At 49.5% G+C, this 13,227-nt stretch overlaps 1 protein-coding gene across 1 annotated transcript in view; it reads left to right on the plus strand.

Moving 5' to 3' along the window:
• Positions 1 to 13,227, plus strand: part of CAPN5 (calpain 5) — a 57,568-nt gene that overhangs the window by 15,002 nt on the left and 29,339 nt on the right. Inside the window, exon 2 of the mRNA XM_080374781.1 lies at positions 2,597 to 2,773. Coding sequence (XP_080230907.1) covers positions 2,597 to 2,773 — 177 coding nt within the window. The remainder of the gene's footprint in view (positions 1 to 2,596; positions 2,774 to 13,227) is intronic.

The following is a 13,227-nucleotide window of genomic DNA, read 5'->3' on the forward strand; positions in this document are numbered from 1 at the left end:
GCAGCTGGCAACCATCCTGTCCCAGCACTGCCACTTTGCATGTGTCTCTCTGTAGCAGTGAGTGCTGAAACTGCGAAAGTCCTGCCTGATTGTCACTCAAAAGGAGCTCATTCACTGTTAAGATGTCCCCGTGACCTCCCTGGGGACTTCTCCCCGTCCTTCACCCTCTTCCTCAGCTGGAGGTCCAGAGGTTAGCTCCTTCCCTGATGCTTTTAGCAGGGTGGGTGCATGTTTTGGCTACTGGGTGCATTCCCTGACTGCTCAATGAGGCTGTCTGCTGTTCTACAAGGAGTAAATCTGGTGTATTATTTAGATTTTCCTATTGGGCCATTTATTTTTAAGGCTTTTCTGAGGGCAGGTGATGCACTTGGGCTTCTTTGTGGCATCTGGAAACTGGTCCTGATGCCAAGGAGAAAATGCTGTGAGCATTGCTATAAGCCCTGTATACAACAGCACTTCAATGCATTGCTGAGCTGCCTGCAAAGGCTGCTGCATGAATTAAAACTTCTGTAACTGGCCTTACGCAGGCAAGGTCCTAACCTTGGTTTCCAAATAGAGCTGAAGGCACAGCTGCTCTCCCTGTCTTTGACCTGCAAGCTAAGACATTATAAACTCTAAAATCTCAGATCAGCAGTTCTGGAGGATCATCACTAAATGCTCCCTATGTTCTTCCTCCACAGCAGGGACGTGGGAGTAGAGAGACACTGGGGTAGCTGGGTTGTAGCTGCATCTCCCATGAGGAGACCGTTGGCACTGGATGGCCAACCTGTTGCCCCTATCCACCCTATGCAGTCCACCCAGGGTGGTGCCTCTTTTGCAGTTCAGACCATGTTTAATTGAAGCCTAATTGCCCCTTCGTGCAGTTTTTGCAGTTGCTGTATCTCAGGGCACGGGGCCAGGACACACCAAGCGATTTGGAGAAAGGTGGCTGGCTGGCACAAAGCACCCCCCAGGCTGCTTCAGCGGCAGGGACCTGTGGAGCAGCCAACAAGGGGGTTATTTTGGATTCACTTAAGCTCTGAATGAAGAACACTTGTGCTGCTAATCAGGTGATAAATACTGGCAACTAAAACTTATCCTTTGCTCTTCTGCTTTGCAGAAGTGAAGTGTTTTCCTCTCTCCCAGATGAGAGGAGACTGGCTGGGTGAGTGATGCTCTTGGAGGATTACTCTGATCAGCACAGACATTCATTTAGCACTCAAACACCTACTTTCCTTCAGTTAATCCTAGTGGTTCATTAACAAGGGATGTGACACTGTTCCTAAATTGATGTTCAACTATAAGTGATCATATAATCCCTTGGATTTTAGATGTTTACAGATTAGGTGCTTCATATTAGCCTTTATTGCAACTGTCTTGTCCCACCACTTGTGATAATACCACAATAAGCATATGGGTTTTGTATGTTTCATAGCGAGCAGTTAGAGGTCAGTTTGCTGGATGCATCTGCCTGCTGGATGGGTCACCCATCATTTTACTATGGATGGTGCTGGAGACCATAGTTGGGATTATGTGGCACACAAACCCCCATTTCTTTAGGAAACCAGCCTATATGTTTTCGGACCAGAGTCACTAATGATCAACATTTTAAAAAGGACATCCTGTTTTGGGGAGAGAGAAGGATTGTACGTAGCTGTTATAAATAAATACAGAGAAACCGTAGGGAAGGAGCTTTGGAAGGTCTGTGATTTAGTAGAGGGGAACAAGGTAAAGCATCTGCTTTCCTTCTGCCTGTTGTGGGGGACAAGGAGGTGCAGCCTGCAGGGTGAAGGGATGAGGACCTGAACAAAGGGGTTGGTACGTGACTGAACGGCAGGGGTGATGGAGCAGTGGTGAAGAGCAGGGGGGCATTTGGGCAACGGTTTCCTGCTGTCTTCTGGATTGCTAAATTCACATCTCTGCCCTGGAAGCTAGGCGCTTGTCAAGACAGAATAATTAATCTAGAAGCACATGGTGCTCTGCCAGGAGGCCTTTTTTTAATTAAAACCAGATATAATAAAGTCTACTGAGAAACTGGCATCTCTGATGAAACCATGAAGTGTATGTCCATGATTCAAGGCTGCACGGTAGGGGTGCTCTGGGTAGGGCTCAGCCCCCATAAAACCTCTGCACACCCATCTTGCAGAGCATGTTTTCTCCTCCTTTGCTTCAGAGGGCTGTGCTTTTCCCAAATGAGTTACAAATTCACTAAGAGGCAGGACACCAGCTATCATCTCCTACTGTGCCTGTTTTGGTGGCATTTGGCCACCTTAAGGGGTAAATGGGAGTCCATCGTCCAGGGGATCAGCAAGGTACACTTGGGCTTAAGGGGGTCATCTGTCCCTCCTCACTTGGATGCAGAATTTTACCTGCTTGTTTAAATTGGTGATGAAGCACACTGATACCTCCTGGAGTGAGCCAGAGGTGCTTCATGGGACTATAAATGTGTGGTCTAGTGATGTAGGTCAGCCAGATCTGGGGAAGGGTGGAGACAGAGGATGGGTGGTTATCTCCAGTCATGATGTCTTGGTCTCACCACTTGGGTGCTGCAAAGGAGGACTGAGTGTCCCTGGCCGGACCCTGCCCCATCTCACTCCCACTCTGTCTGTCCTCCCAGGGCCGGTGGGGAAAGATGTTTTCCTCAGTGAAGCCATATGAGAACCAGCGCTACGCCTCCCTGAAGAAGGCATGCCAGCGGCGGAAGCAGCTCTTTGAGGACCCGCTTTTCCCTGCCAATGATGACTCGCTCTTCTACAAGTCAAGGATCCAGGGAATTCAGTGGAAGCGCCCAAAAGTAAGTGCACTCATCCCCTTGCCCCTCAACACTGCTTTCCACCATCTCTGCTCTCAGGCATCCCCGAAAATACACAGTGCATCCTTCACCAAGGGTGCCAAGCCTCAGCCAACATCTCCTCTCCATCCCCAGCAGGGTTTATTTGCCTAGACTTGGTGTTGTGAGACTCTGGGATTCCAGGGAGCCCTGCTGCACCCAGGTCCAGGCTTTTCTACTGCCAGGGAGGACCAAGTGCAAAGGAGGCTTCACTGTGACTTGGTTTCCTCATGCATAACCCAGAGAGATGGTTTGCAGCCAGGTTGGTCTGGTTAAGCCTGGTGGGTCCAGCAGGGCAAACTTATCTCTGAATACTCTTGGTGGTCCATTTGGGAAGTGAAAAGAAGATAAGCTTTGGGTAGGTGAGGTGGTTTTGGGGTCTTTGGGAGGTGAGTGGTCTAACCCATCCTTCCTCTCCTGCACAAAACCTGCATTCTCTGCATGTCCTCTGCAAAAAACACTCTGCACGTCCTCCATACAGCAGTGTGTCATGGAGGCAGGTTGTGGGAGGTTGAGGGTAATGCTGCCTGTCCCCCTTCTGCTGTCCTCAGTGCCAGCCCAAATGATGCATGTCAGGGTCTGGGGGCACTATGGGGAATTTGTGTGTCCTGGTATGGCCAGCTGCTTGGGGTTAACCATGAACCCGCTTCTCCGACTGCCATGAAATACAAGGAGTCCCAGGGAGCAACGATCATTGTGGCTGGGGAGAGGCAGTATCACAGCATCTAACACACCTGGGTTTCCTTCCTTGCCTGTGGGTAGAAGCAATCCTCTCTGCCCAGCCCATGCTGTTTTGCATGCAGCTTGGCGGCATTTCAGCATGGTGGGGTCGCCTGAGCTGCCTTTGTCATCTTCAGCCACGCTGGCAGCCCAGAAAATCAGCTGGCCTTTTGCAAGACAGTGCTGCGTCTGTCTGAGTGAGGGCAGTCTGGAGGGGTGGACAAAAAGGCTTTGTGTGAAGGGAGGGATGGAGCTGAACTGACTCTTTCTGTGTGGCAGGAGGGGTTGAGCCCCCCAGCATCCTACCAGGCTCCTGGTGGGAGGAGGTCTGGCTTCCCTCTGCTCTGCCTTGCGCTTTTCCACACCAGCTCTGCCTGGACACACAGGGTTTGTGCAAAGCTCTGTGTGTGTTTTAGTTTATTCTCCTTGTCTTCTGGAGTGGAAAGATGCTCTATGCACAGCTGCCTTCTGAAGACAAGACCCACCATGGTGTGGTCTCGTTGTGGGGGACAAGGTGAACACACCTTGCACATCCCATTTATACAGCAGATAGGTGATGCCTGAGACTTTCTAAACAACTTTCTCTGGGACTAAAAGATAGGGAGGTATTTGACACCCCCTTGCTGATTTCCATTCAGAGACATGCACATTAATTCAGCCCCATGTCTAATGACAGAGGACTGGATCCAGTTGTAGAGGGACAAAGTTTGCCTGTCCTCTGCTGAGCATCTGTGTCTCAGAGCTTTTCTCCATCCGCTTTGGCTTTCAGCTCACTTACAGCCCTCGATGTTCAGGCATGTAGCATCCACACTTGCTTAGGAAGACATGAGGTCAGCCAGCAAGGTATCATCCACTTGCTGCCTTGCTGTGGTGAGCATGAGATCTTTCTAAGAAAGCTTTCTGGGCCTTCTGGGCTTCACCTGCAAGGTGGCACCCTCATGTAGTCCAAGGCCGTCCCTGCTGAAGCACGGTGTGAATTCAAGCCCTTTGCAACCAGCCAGCTCTGCAGTTTCATAGAATCATAGAATAGTTTGGGTTGGAAGGAGCCTTTGAAGATAAAGCAATTAGCAGAGGATGGTTGAACTGGGGCTCTTTCTGGCATGGGCTGGCAGCGGGAATGGGTGCTGGAAGCGGGTCCCACATGCAAGCAAGGTCCTGTATGCTTAACTAGACATGGAGATGGCCCCTCTATTGCTGCTTCTGTACCAGAGGAAGGGAACTTTGCGAGCAATTTTGGCATTAGGAGTCTGTGCAGAGCAATAGCAGACTCCTTGATCGTTTGATCAGACCTGTCTAGCTGCCTTGACCACAAAATCACCATAAAACAAGAAGTTGAGCTCACATCTGCCCTGGTTACTGCTGAAGTTTACAGAAGCTTCTTTCTCTAAAGGCTTTGCCCAGGTTCTTTCTTTCAGTTGTTCCTTTTGGTAAAAGTGACCAAATTTCAGAGGGAGAATGGCTTTGTGCCAGCCAGCTGATGCAAAGTGACGTTTTAGTTGCTGGACCCAATTCTGCCTGAATTCCTACCAACTCTCTGAGGGGAAAAGCCCAGAAAAAGGTCCCAGCATCTTCTGCAAGAAAGCAAATGCGGTGCACCTGGGTGTTAGGGATCTTGATATATATCTCACCATTTTGCTGTCCGCAAGAGAGCTGGGAAACACCACCGGCTTCTCCAATTCAATACAGTATTTAGTCCACAAAGTTCAAACCAACTGCTCTGCCTGTGTGGTAATTGCACAGTACAGTTACTAAGCCACACGGAGTCCCTGCAGCATCCTCTTCCTATTACAACCAGCAAATCTTCCCTTAGGCAATCATATTTCATTCTTGTTTAGAAAAAACAGATAGAGTGATAATCCTGACTTTTGATATGTGCTGGTTTGGGGACTTCCCGACCCAGAAATGGAGTCTGCCGGTCTCATGGATGCTGTTTGCAGGGAGGGGATGGCATGTACACACCTCTGTTATCTCTCAGGGTGGCCATGGTTTGCTTTGAAGAGTTTCAGCTGAAAACGCGTGATAAAACATAAGAGCTCGCCATACTTTGCGGTGAGAGCAGAGTGGGTGGAGAGTGGAAATAAAAGCTGTCAGCTATTAAAAACAAGTGTTTGCTTTCTCAGAAAGATTATCATGTGATCTAGTGAGATCTGGAGAGAAGTGATACGTAGGAGCTACGTTTTTCAGACAAAGCACTTGCATGTGAAAAGTAACTGTAGTGAACTCGCTGGTGTGCTGGGAATGAGCTTTGGCAGGAGCGGGATCTCATTCCCACCTATTTTACATGGTACTAGTACAGGTCTAAAGAGCCCATCCCTCACCTGTGCATCCCTTCCTTCCCCACCACGACCTGTCCTCATCCTTTCTGCTCCTCCACGTGCTCCCAAAGCCTAAGCCTAAGGCTGCTATGGAAAAAAAATTAAAAATATCTCTGCAGTGTGCTCCCTCTTGCTTGAGGTTTCTCTGGGCGGGAAGGAAAAGGGGAGGCTGAAGGGCTTTGCTGGAACAGCTCATGAATAACCCTTCCCAGGTCACTCTGTTTTGCTTCAGCTTCCTCCTGCATCTGGCGCTGCAGCCTTTCCTGGAATGGGCTCGGCCTTTATTCTTTCCAGCGGGGTGTCCTCCCTCCCTCCCTTCCTCCCTGCTTCCCCCTGGCCTGGAGCCCTGCTCAGGATGCCAGACCTTTGCAGAGGGAGCAGCTGTTCCAGCCCTCTGGTCCGGCCTCCGAATGTCTCCGTGATGCAGCAGGACGAAGCCAGAAAGCTAATTGCTGGAGTGTTTCGGAGGGAGGGAAGCCGTAGCATCAGCCCAAGCTGGGGAGCGGGTCCCGAAGAATGTTGTTTCACTGCATCCACTTACAAATTAGCCTGGCTGCTCACTGCTGAGCCAAAGCAGATTTCGGAGCTGGCTAGGGCAGAGATGCTAGGGCAGCATCAGCGTCCCTTTCTGGCAGCAGCACTTGCCTATTGCATTAGAAATTAAACCTAGCTTTTTGGGCTAAGCCCAAATCCCAGCACCTTGCTTGAAATTCCTTTCCCTTGCGCTCTGCCTGTTACCGTATGAAGAAGAGGGCGGTCTCTGTATTCAGGCAAGTAGTACCTCCCATAGAGAAAGTCTTAGCCTGATCCTCAAGCTCTGGGTTTTGCCCTCCCAGTTTGAGACAGGAATGCTGGTAGTGCAGTACGGGGGCAGGAGTTTTATTCTGTGCACTGGGTGCGCTGGTCTGGGCTTTTTTGGGAGCTAGGTGAATGGGGAGGGGAAGGGGATGGATGAGGTGCAGGCTGGGTGGTAGAAATAAGGGGAGATCTGGGGCACCCAGCTGTGTCTGCTCATCCCCTGGGGAAAAACCAGTGATGGTTGAGGGTGGAATTGGCTAATCTACTCTGTGAGGAATGTTCATCTCTTCTAATCATCACAGTTCCAGACTCTCTTCTTGGGTACAGACTGCTTCCAGTGACACCATGGGGTTGGTACAGGGTTAAATTTGGGTCGTTAGTAACCCTGGGCTTTAGCCAAGACTTGTTTTCTCTCTGCAGCAAGGTGGGCCACACAGTTCAGGTTCAGTCCACCAAGCAATGACCTGCTACTGAGATGGGTCACTAGCCAGGACGAATTTGGGCATCACTATGCTCCTGCAGGAAGCAAGTGATGTCTGGGGGAGACTTACACTGTGCACAGATGTGATGCTGAACCACCCAAACTGCATGCTCTGGTCCTTCCCCGCTTCCCAGGGAGACAGATTGAGCCTGGAGAAGGCTTTTTCTTCCCTGGCCTGAGAGGCATTTCCCCGTCCACAGCAGTGTGTCACAGGACCTTGCAGAAGCACCTCGTGGTCTTCCCTGAGATGCAGAGTGGTTGGGACAAGAGATCCCACAGGTGCTTGGGGGGACACCAGGTGGCAACTCAGTGCCGAGCTGCACCAAAGGTAATGTGATGAGAAGCACAAGGGCTTCCAAGCAGGCTGTAGTCACAGTGACTGGGTGGCTCAAGGTGACGTGCGGTGATGGTTGAACCTGAGCTGCACCTCTGCACTGTGAGTTCAAGCCCGGCTGGTTGCAACCACCAGAGAAATTCTCTTGGATGTAGTCTACACCTTCCCGTTTTCAGGGGGAGAGTTTTGCCTTCCAACCCTGTTTCTCAGTATTTTTATCTCTCGCCAGTATTCGCTTGCAAGCACCGAGTTACCTCTGCAGGGATTGTCAAGGGAGGTTGTCACTGATTAAACAGCATAAAGGTAGATTCTTGCTAAATGGCAGTATTATATCTGGGTGAAGGCAGTGTCGTTTGGAGGGGAAGGTCTGAGAGTCAGAGTAGTTTTGGGGGAGACAGAGGGGCAGCTCTTTTGGGAAGGCCTGTGGGAACCGGGAGGTCCTAGGGCAGCAGGGCCATGGCATTTGCAGCCCTACTGTGGCACCGGGGAGGGATGCTGTCTTGCACAGCCCTGGATTTTTGTTTGATTTTTTTTTCTTCCCCCCCACCCCCAGCCAGACAAGAGAAATCTTGTTTTAGAAACCAAGAAAATATCATTTTGCAGTAGCCAATTCCCTGTTGGCCTGACATATATCTAGCCTGACTTGCATATAGGGGTTTTGTCCATTATATCCATTGTCTCCTGAATTCAATGTTATTGTGTTTGGAGGATAAGGAGATATTGCAGGATGGGAGAGTGTCTCTCAGATCCCCTTTTCCTTGTGCTAGTGAGCACTTAGCTCCTTTTGCTTGCTGAGTGAGGGTTATACAATCAATCCCCGTGGGGTTTTCCTGGAAGGGGAAAGGAGTCAATGAACTAATTCACTAAAAGCAGGACCGGCACTTGCCTGCCCACAAGTTTCTGCATTAAAAGGTCTGTTCCCCAGTGTATAGCACAGGCTGGGAAGCTGGCAAAAACACAAGGGTGAAGATAATGGGGAAGACAGAGGTTAAGTTCTTGCATTTCTTTGCTCTGAAAGCTCACTCAGAGTAGGCACACAGAGGCAATTAGAATGGTAACAGTCAGTGGGAGCAATAACCTCCTGGTGCCCCACTCGGAGCTTCTTCTGCCAGAAATACTAACCTCTGGGCACCTGCACTCCAGGGATGCCTTTGCTCAGCTTTTTGCAGCTTTTTGGCCTGTCTCACTCAGTTTTGGTCCTGCCCAAAGGATGCCTGCAGTTGGCATTGATGCCGTGGCTCGTCTGTGCTGCTGGATGGACCAAGGAATCATCTTTTCCCAGCAGAGTCTGTCATCTGTCTGCGATCCATCATGGGAGTCAGAGTCCTTCCAGATCTTTGTTTCTCTCAGCTTAGGAATTTATGAGCTGCTGATCTGTTAATTTATCTGCTGTTTTCAGTAAAGCGTGGATCTAATTGCCAGTCTGGTTGCTCCTTGCCAGGAGAGGATTTGGTCACCATTTAATGCAATCTCTGAACTGACCTTGTTTTTAAGCCATTCACAGGCTCACCCCATCCCTTCCCCTCAAGGATGGAGAAGATAATTTTTGGTATTATTTATGCTTATTTTAAAAGGTGTCTCCTCTCATTACATGTGATGCTGACCTTGGCTGTGTTCTAGCAGACCTTGCTGGATCCCCCCAGGGCCACAGCCCCATGGTGCCAGGCAAACACACTCCTCTTCCCCCTTGGCCCCAGTGAGGATGGGGGGTGATGAGCTTCCCAGCATGAGAACAGCTTACTGCAGCCTTTGGTAAGAAATTAGCCAGCCAGTCAGCTCTGTCCTTGGCATCAGAAGGACATGCCCTTAAATGCAAAAGTAACAGTAAAATCAGTGGATTAGATTCATTGCCTGCTTCCTTATGCAACTGCGTGTCAGTGTCTAGAAATTATTGTGTGGGTAATGGGAAAGAGCATAGCGATAGCAGAGGGTGTTGCAGAGAGGAGCCCTGGGATTCTGCTGCCCTCTGAGCTCCGTGGGAGGGAATGGTGCAAATCCTCCCAGATTTGGCTCTGGGGTGCCGAAGGGGCACATTTCAGCCTGCGGGGCAGGTACAGAGCTAGTTATACCCTGGATCAGCCCAGGCTTTTAATCTTCGTGCAAGACGGTGAGCTCTAATATTTGAGCCCTCAGAGAGAATGGGATTTTGGGACGATTTGCCTGTGTTAAGGGCAGGCTCTGTCCTGCTGGAACAAGTGCCTTTTGCCAAAGCCCTTCAAAGGCCCCGTGCAAAGACTTGATCAGGCACAGTGCTGCTTCTTGCAGAAGGAAAATAAAACATGAGGTGCGGTAAAGCCGAGGGCTGAGTCCGGCTGCTGCGAGAAGTGGCTAAAGAAAGAAAAAAACAGAAGGAAGTGTTGGTGGGGGGACGACAGCCAGAGCCACGCTGGCCCTGCAGTTGGAGCAGAAAAGGAGCCGTTTCCTTGGTCTGGTAAACGTGAAGCTAGAGGAAACCGTCGATGCGTCGGCTGATTTCTGCGTAACGAGAGGTCATGGCTTCCTTGAGTTAAGTCCTGTTGAACTGAACTTGACCTGCTTCCTCTAAGCACTGTGCAGGTTTGTTTTTCCAGGAGAGGAAAATCCTCCATGATTTTGGATCACTTGCTTTAAGACCAGTCCCTGCCTCAGGATTTGCTTTTTTTTTTCTTCTTTTTGGCTTAACTTCAGCGTACACCCTTTGGATCTTGTGTGCCCACTTGCTTGCTTCTGCATTTCTGTTCCCTTTAAATGTATGGTAACCCTGTAATGCATATGTGGTTGGGGCAAAGCGTTACCTACAGCTGTAAAGAAACAGGTACAAACCCTCCCTCCATCATCTTTCCTTCTTGCCTTGCTCAGCAGAGCCTGGACTCCTGTCCAGTCCAGGAGCATCAGTGGGTTGATGGGGGCTGAATAAATGCAGCTAGCGTCTGTCTTTGTAAACACCCCAGGGCAAGGGCTTGTCTTTTCCTCGCTGCCAAACAACTTGACGCTGTCTGAACTATTTGTTCGGAGCATTAAATTCTCGGAGTCGTCCCTTTTTAAGATAAAACCCCAACGTTATTTGACAGTGAGTGGAACGGCACTGTTTCTCCTCTGTTATATATGATTTAACACAGAGACTGTTCAACTACTCCCCCAAAGCCCTGAAAAGATTAAAAACCTGTTTATGGGGTGGAGTGAAATGTGCAGTGCAGGGAAGCATGGTACGGTGGGATTTTTGTCCTATGCGAAGGTGCTTAGCCCAGTGCCATCATTTAGACCTGTGTACACTGAAATGATGTGCTATGGGGGGATGAAGTCCTTGGGATGGTGTTGCCTGGCTTGACGATCCTACCCGTGCTCCTGGCTGCATGCTGCCTCGCTGCCGTGTGCAGTTGTAGGGACCTGGTGCTCAGCTCCCTGCTATGCCCCAGCCACCCCTATGGACAAGACAGTCCTGAACTGGGGCACTTGGAGAAGAGTAGGAGAATGAATAACATCCTTGAGAAAGGACAAAGCCTTTGGGTGTCAGCGGTGCCCTGGAGCACAGCACACAGCACAAGCACTTGGTAGTTGAGCTCACCAGCACCAAGCCTGCGCAGCAGGCTGCTAACCTGCGTGATCTGTTGACCCCTTCACATCCTCATCTGGATGCTCATCTCTGTGAAACCCCACCAATAGGCCCCTTTTAGACCGTCCTTTGGCACAGAAAGCGTAGTCAAGAGCAGCACCCCAGGCTGATGCTGTTAAGGGAGTTTGCCATATGCTCTGGCTTCACCCCCACCTTTTCACCCCCGGCTTCTCAAGTGCCCTAAAGCAAATCAGTGCTTCAGCTGCTATTCCCTGTGGAGCAGGGGCAAGCTGGCACCACTTCTCCACCCATTGAGGTGGGTAGTGTCTCACTCAGGTCTTACAAGAAGAGATCAAGTCAGCAAGGGCGAGCTAAAACATCTGTCCTCTTCAGGTGATAGCTGGGGCCAGAGGAGCTGTGTTGACCAACAAGGCAGCTATCACCTGAAGGGGGAGACCTGTGTGTTCACGTAGAGATGAAACAAAGCATCCCACATCTTTGATATTTCTGCATCTTTGGGAAGAAACCACCACTCAGTGATGCATTCCTCCCAGTTCCCCTCCAGAAGGAAAAGGGTGGACGAACCATCTTAATGGAGAGTGGTCAGGGATGGTTAAGGCTTGACTGTGGTCTGGTAAAAATACCATTGATAGAGTTACATAAGAATTAATGATGGAAAAAATGTAAACAAAGTGCTTAAAAACTGGAGAAACTGGCTTGAAGTCTAACCATATGTGTTTAACTTGTGTATAGCCTGTGTAAATCACGTAGTAAGTTTGTGTGGAGACCATGTGCTACCTGTTGCTGCAAGAGCTTGTTCGTTCCATTTCTTGGAGCTGCTGCTGCTGTACCTGCATTGTTGTGTCTCTCAGTAAACTGGCAGCAAACTGAGCATGAGCTGAAGGCTTCAGAGTCCCACCTGGAAATACTGGGTATTGCCTGTCTTAGTGGGAAACTCAAACAGGTCGGGAGAGCACCATAGGGGAAAGCAGTGCTACCGAGGAGGGATGAAGCTTGCTTGAGTTCGACATCTCTGTGAACTCCTGAAACTTCGTGACTTGATCCCGTGGCCTCTTGGGAAGATCCTCATGGATTGTTAAATACAGGCTTCATCCTTTTTGGGGAACACCCCCTTGGAGGTGCTGGAAAGCTAATACTGGGTGCCTACAGCCAACACTGCTGCCAAGTTAATTTCTGCATCCTTCTCTCAACAGTGGCAGGAGCTCAGCCTTTTCCTGGCGGGTGAATATTGAATCATTTTCTCTAAATAATGCCCCTTTTTTTTCCTTCTCCCAGCTAACAGAAGCTCATAGTCCACATTTCTAGAGGGTGGTTTTCTCATAAAGCAGGTTTCTCTGTTTGTAAAACTACACCCAGGGTATGAATAACCAGAATAGGCGTGGGCTGGATGTATTTTCTTTAAATGGCTTAAACCCATGATAACCTCTTCATTGTCATTGCATAGTCAGGGATTGATTTGGGCTGTGGTGGGATCAAGTCCTGGTCTCGGTCTCCTCTAGATGCTGCTGTGCTATAAATATGACACAATCATAAACCAAAGGGTAGTTGCTCGCTCTGGGACAGTATGGCTTGAGGCAGTGTGGGAGGTATTCCCTGTGGAAAAGTAGTTAGGAGGTTTTTATCTGAGATATGCACAGTGGAGGGTGGGGATAATTTTCCTTTGCAGTTTTAGGTTCTTTGTTTTCCCATCAATAACCTGGATCTTAGGATAATTTAAGAAAAATAACCAAACGACAAACAAAACAAAAAAGCCCTGCATGGTTTGGATTCCTAAACCTGTTTTAGAAAATTGGCTTTTGGTGAGACACAGAAACGGATTCGGGAAGGGCAGCATTCAGCAGGCACGAATGCCAAACTTGAATTATGTCACTTGGAGGCAGAAACAGTGCAGCTGAGCTCGTGGTCATGTCAGCTTGCTCCAGGATTTCACAATAGCTCTGTGATGAGTGGGTGGGTTTGGACTATTCCTCCCAAAATACTGTGGTTTCTCGCAGCAGGGCTTACTTGAATAGGTTCCTCCCTTCTCACCAACATGTCCCCACCACCATGTCCTCCAAGGTGGCTCTAAAATGGTGCAAGCTGTGGGACAGCCTCGTGGCTCATGCTTGTGGTTCATGGTCCCTCATTTGTACCAACAGGACCGGGAACCTCCCCAAGTACAAGTTTGGGGCCTAATGCAGACAGTTTCAAGCCAAAGCAGTTACTCTGGTTGAGCAT

This window comes from Falco punctatus, assembly GCF_963210335.1.
Source record: "Falco punctatus genome assembly, chromosome: 2".
NCBI classification, from domain to species: domain Eukaryota; kingdom Metazoa; phylum Chordata; class Aves; order Falconiformes; family Falconidae; genus Falco; species Falco punctatus.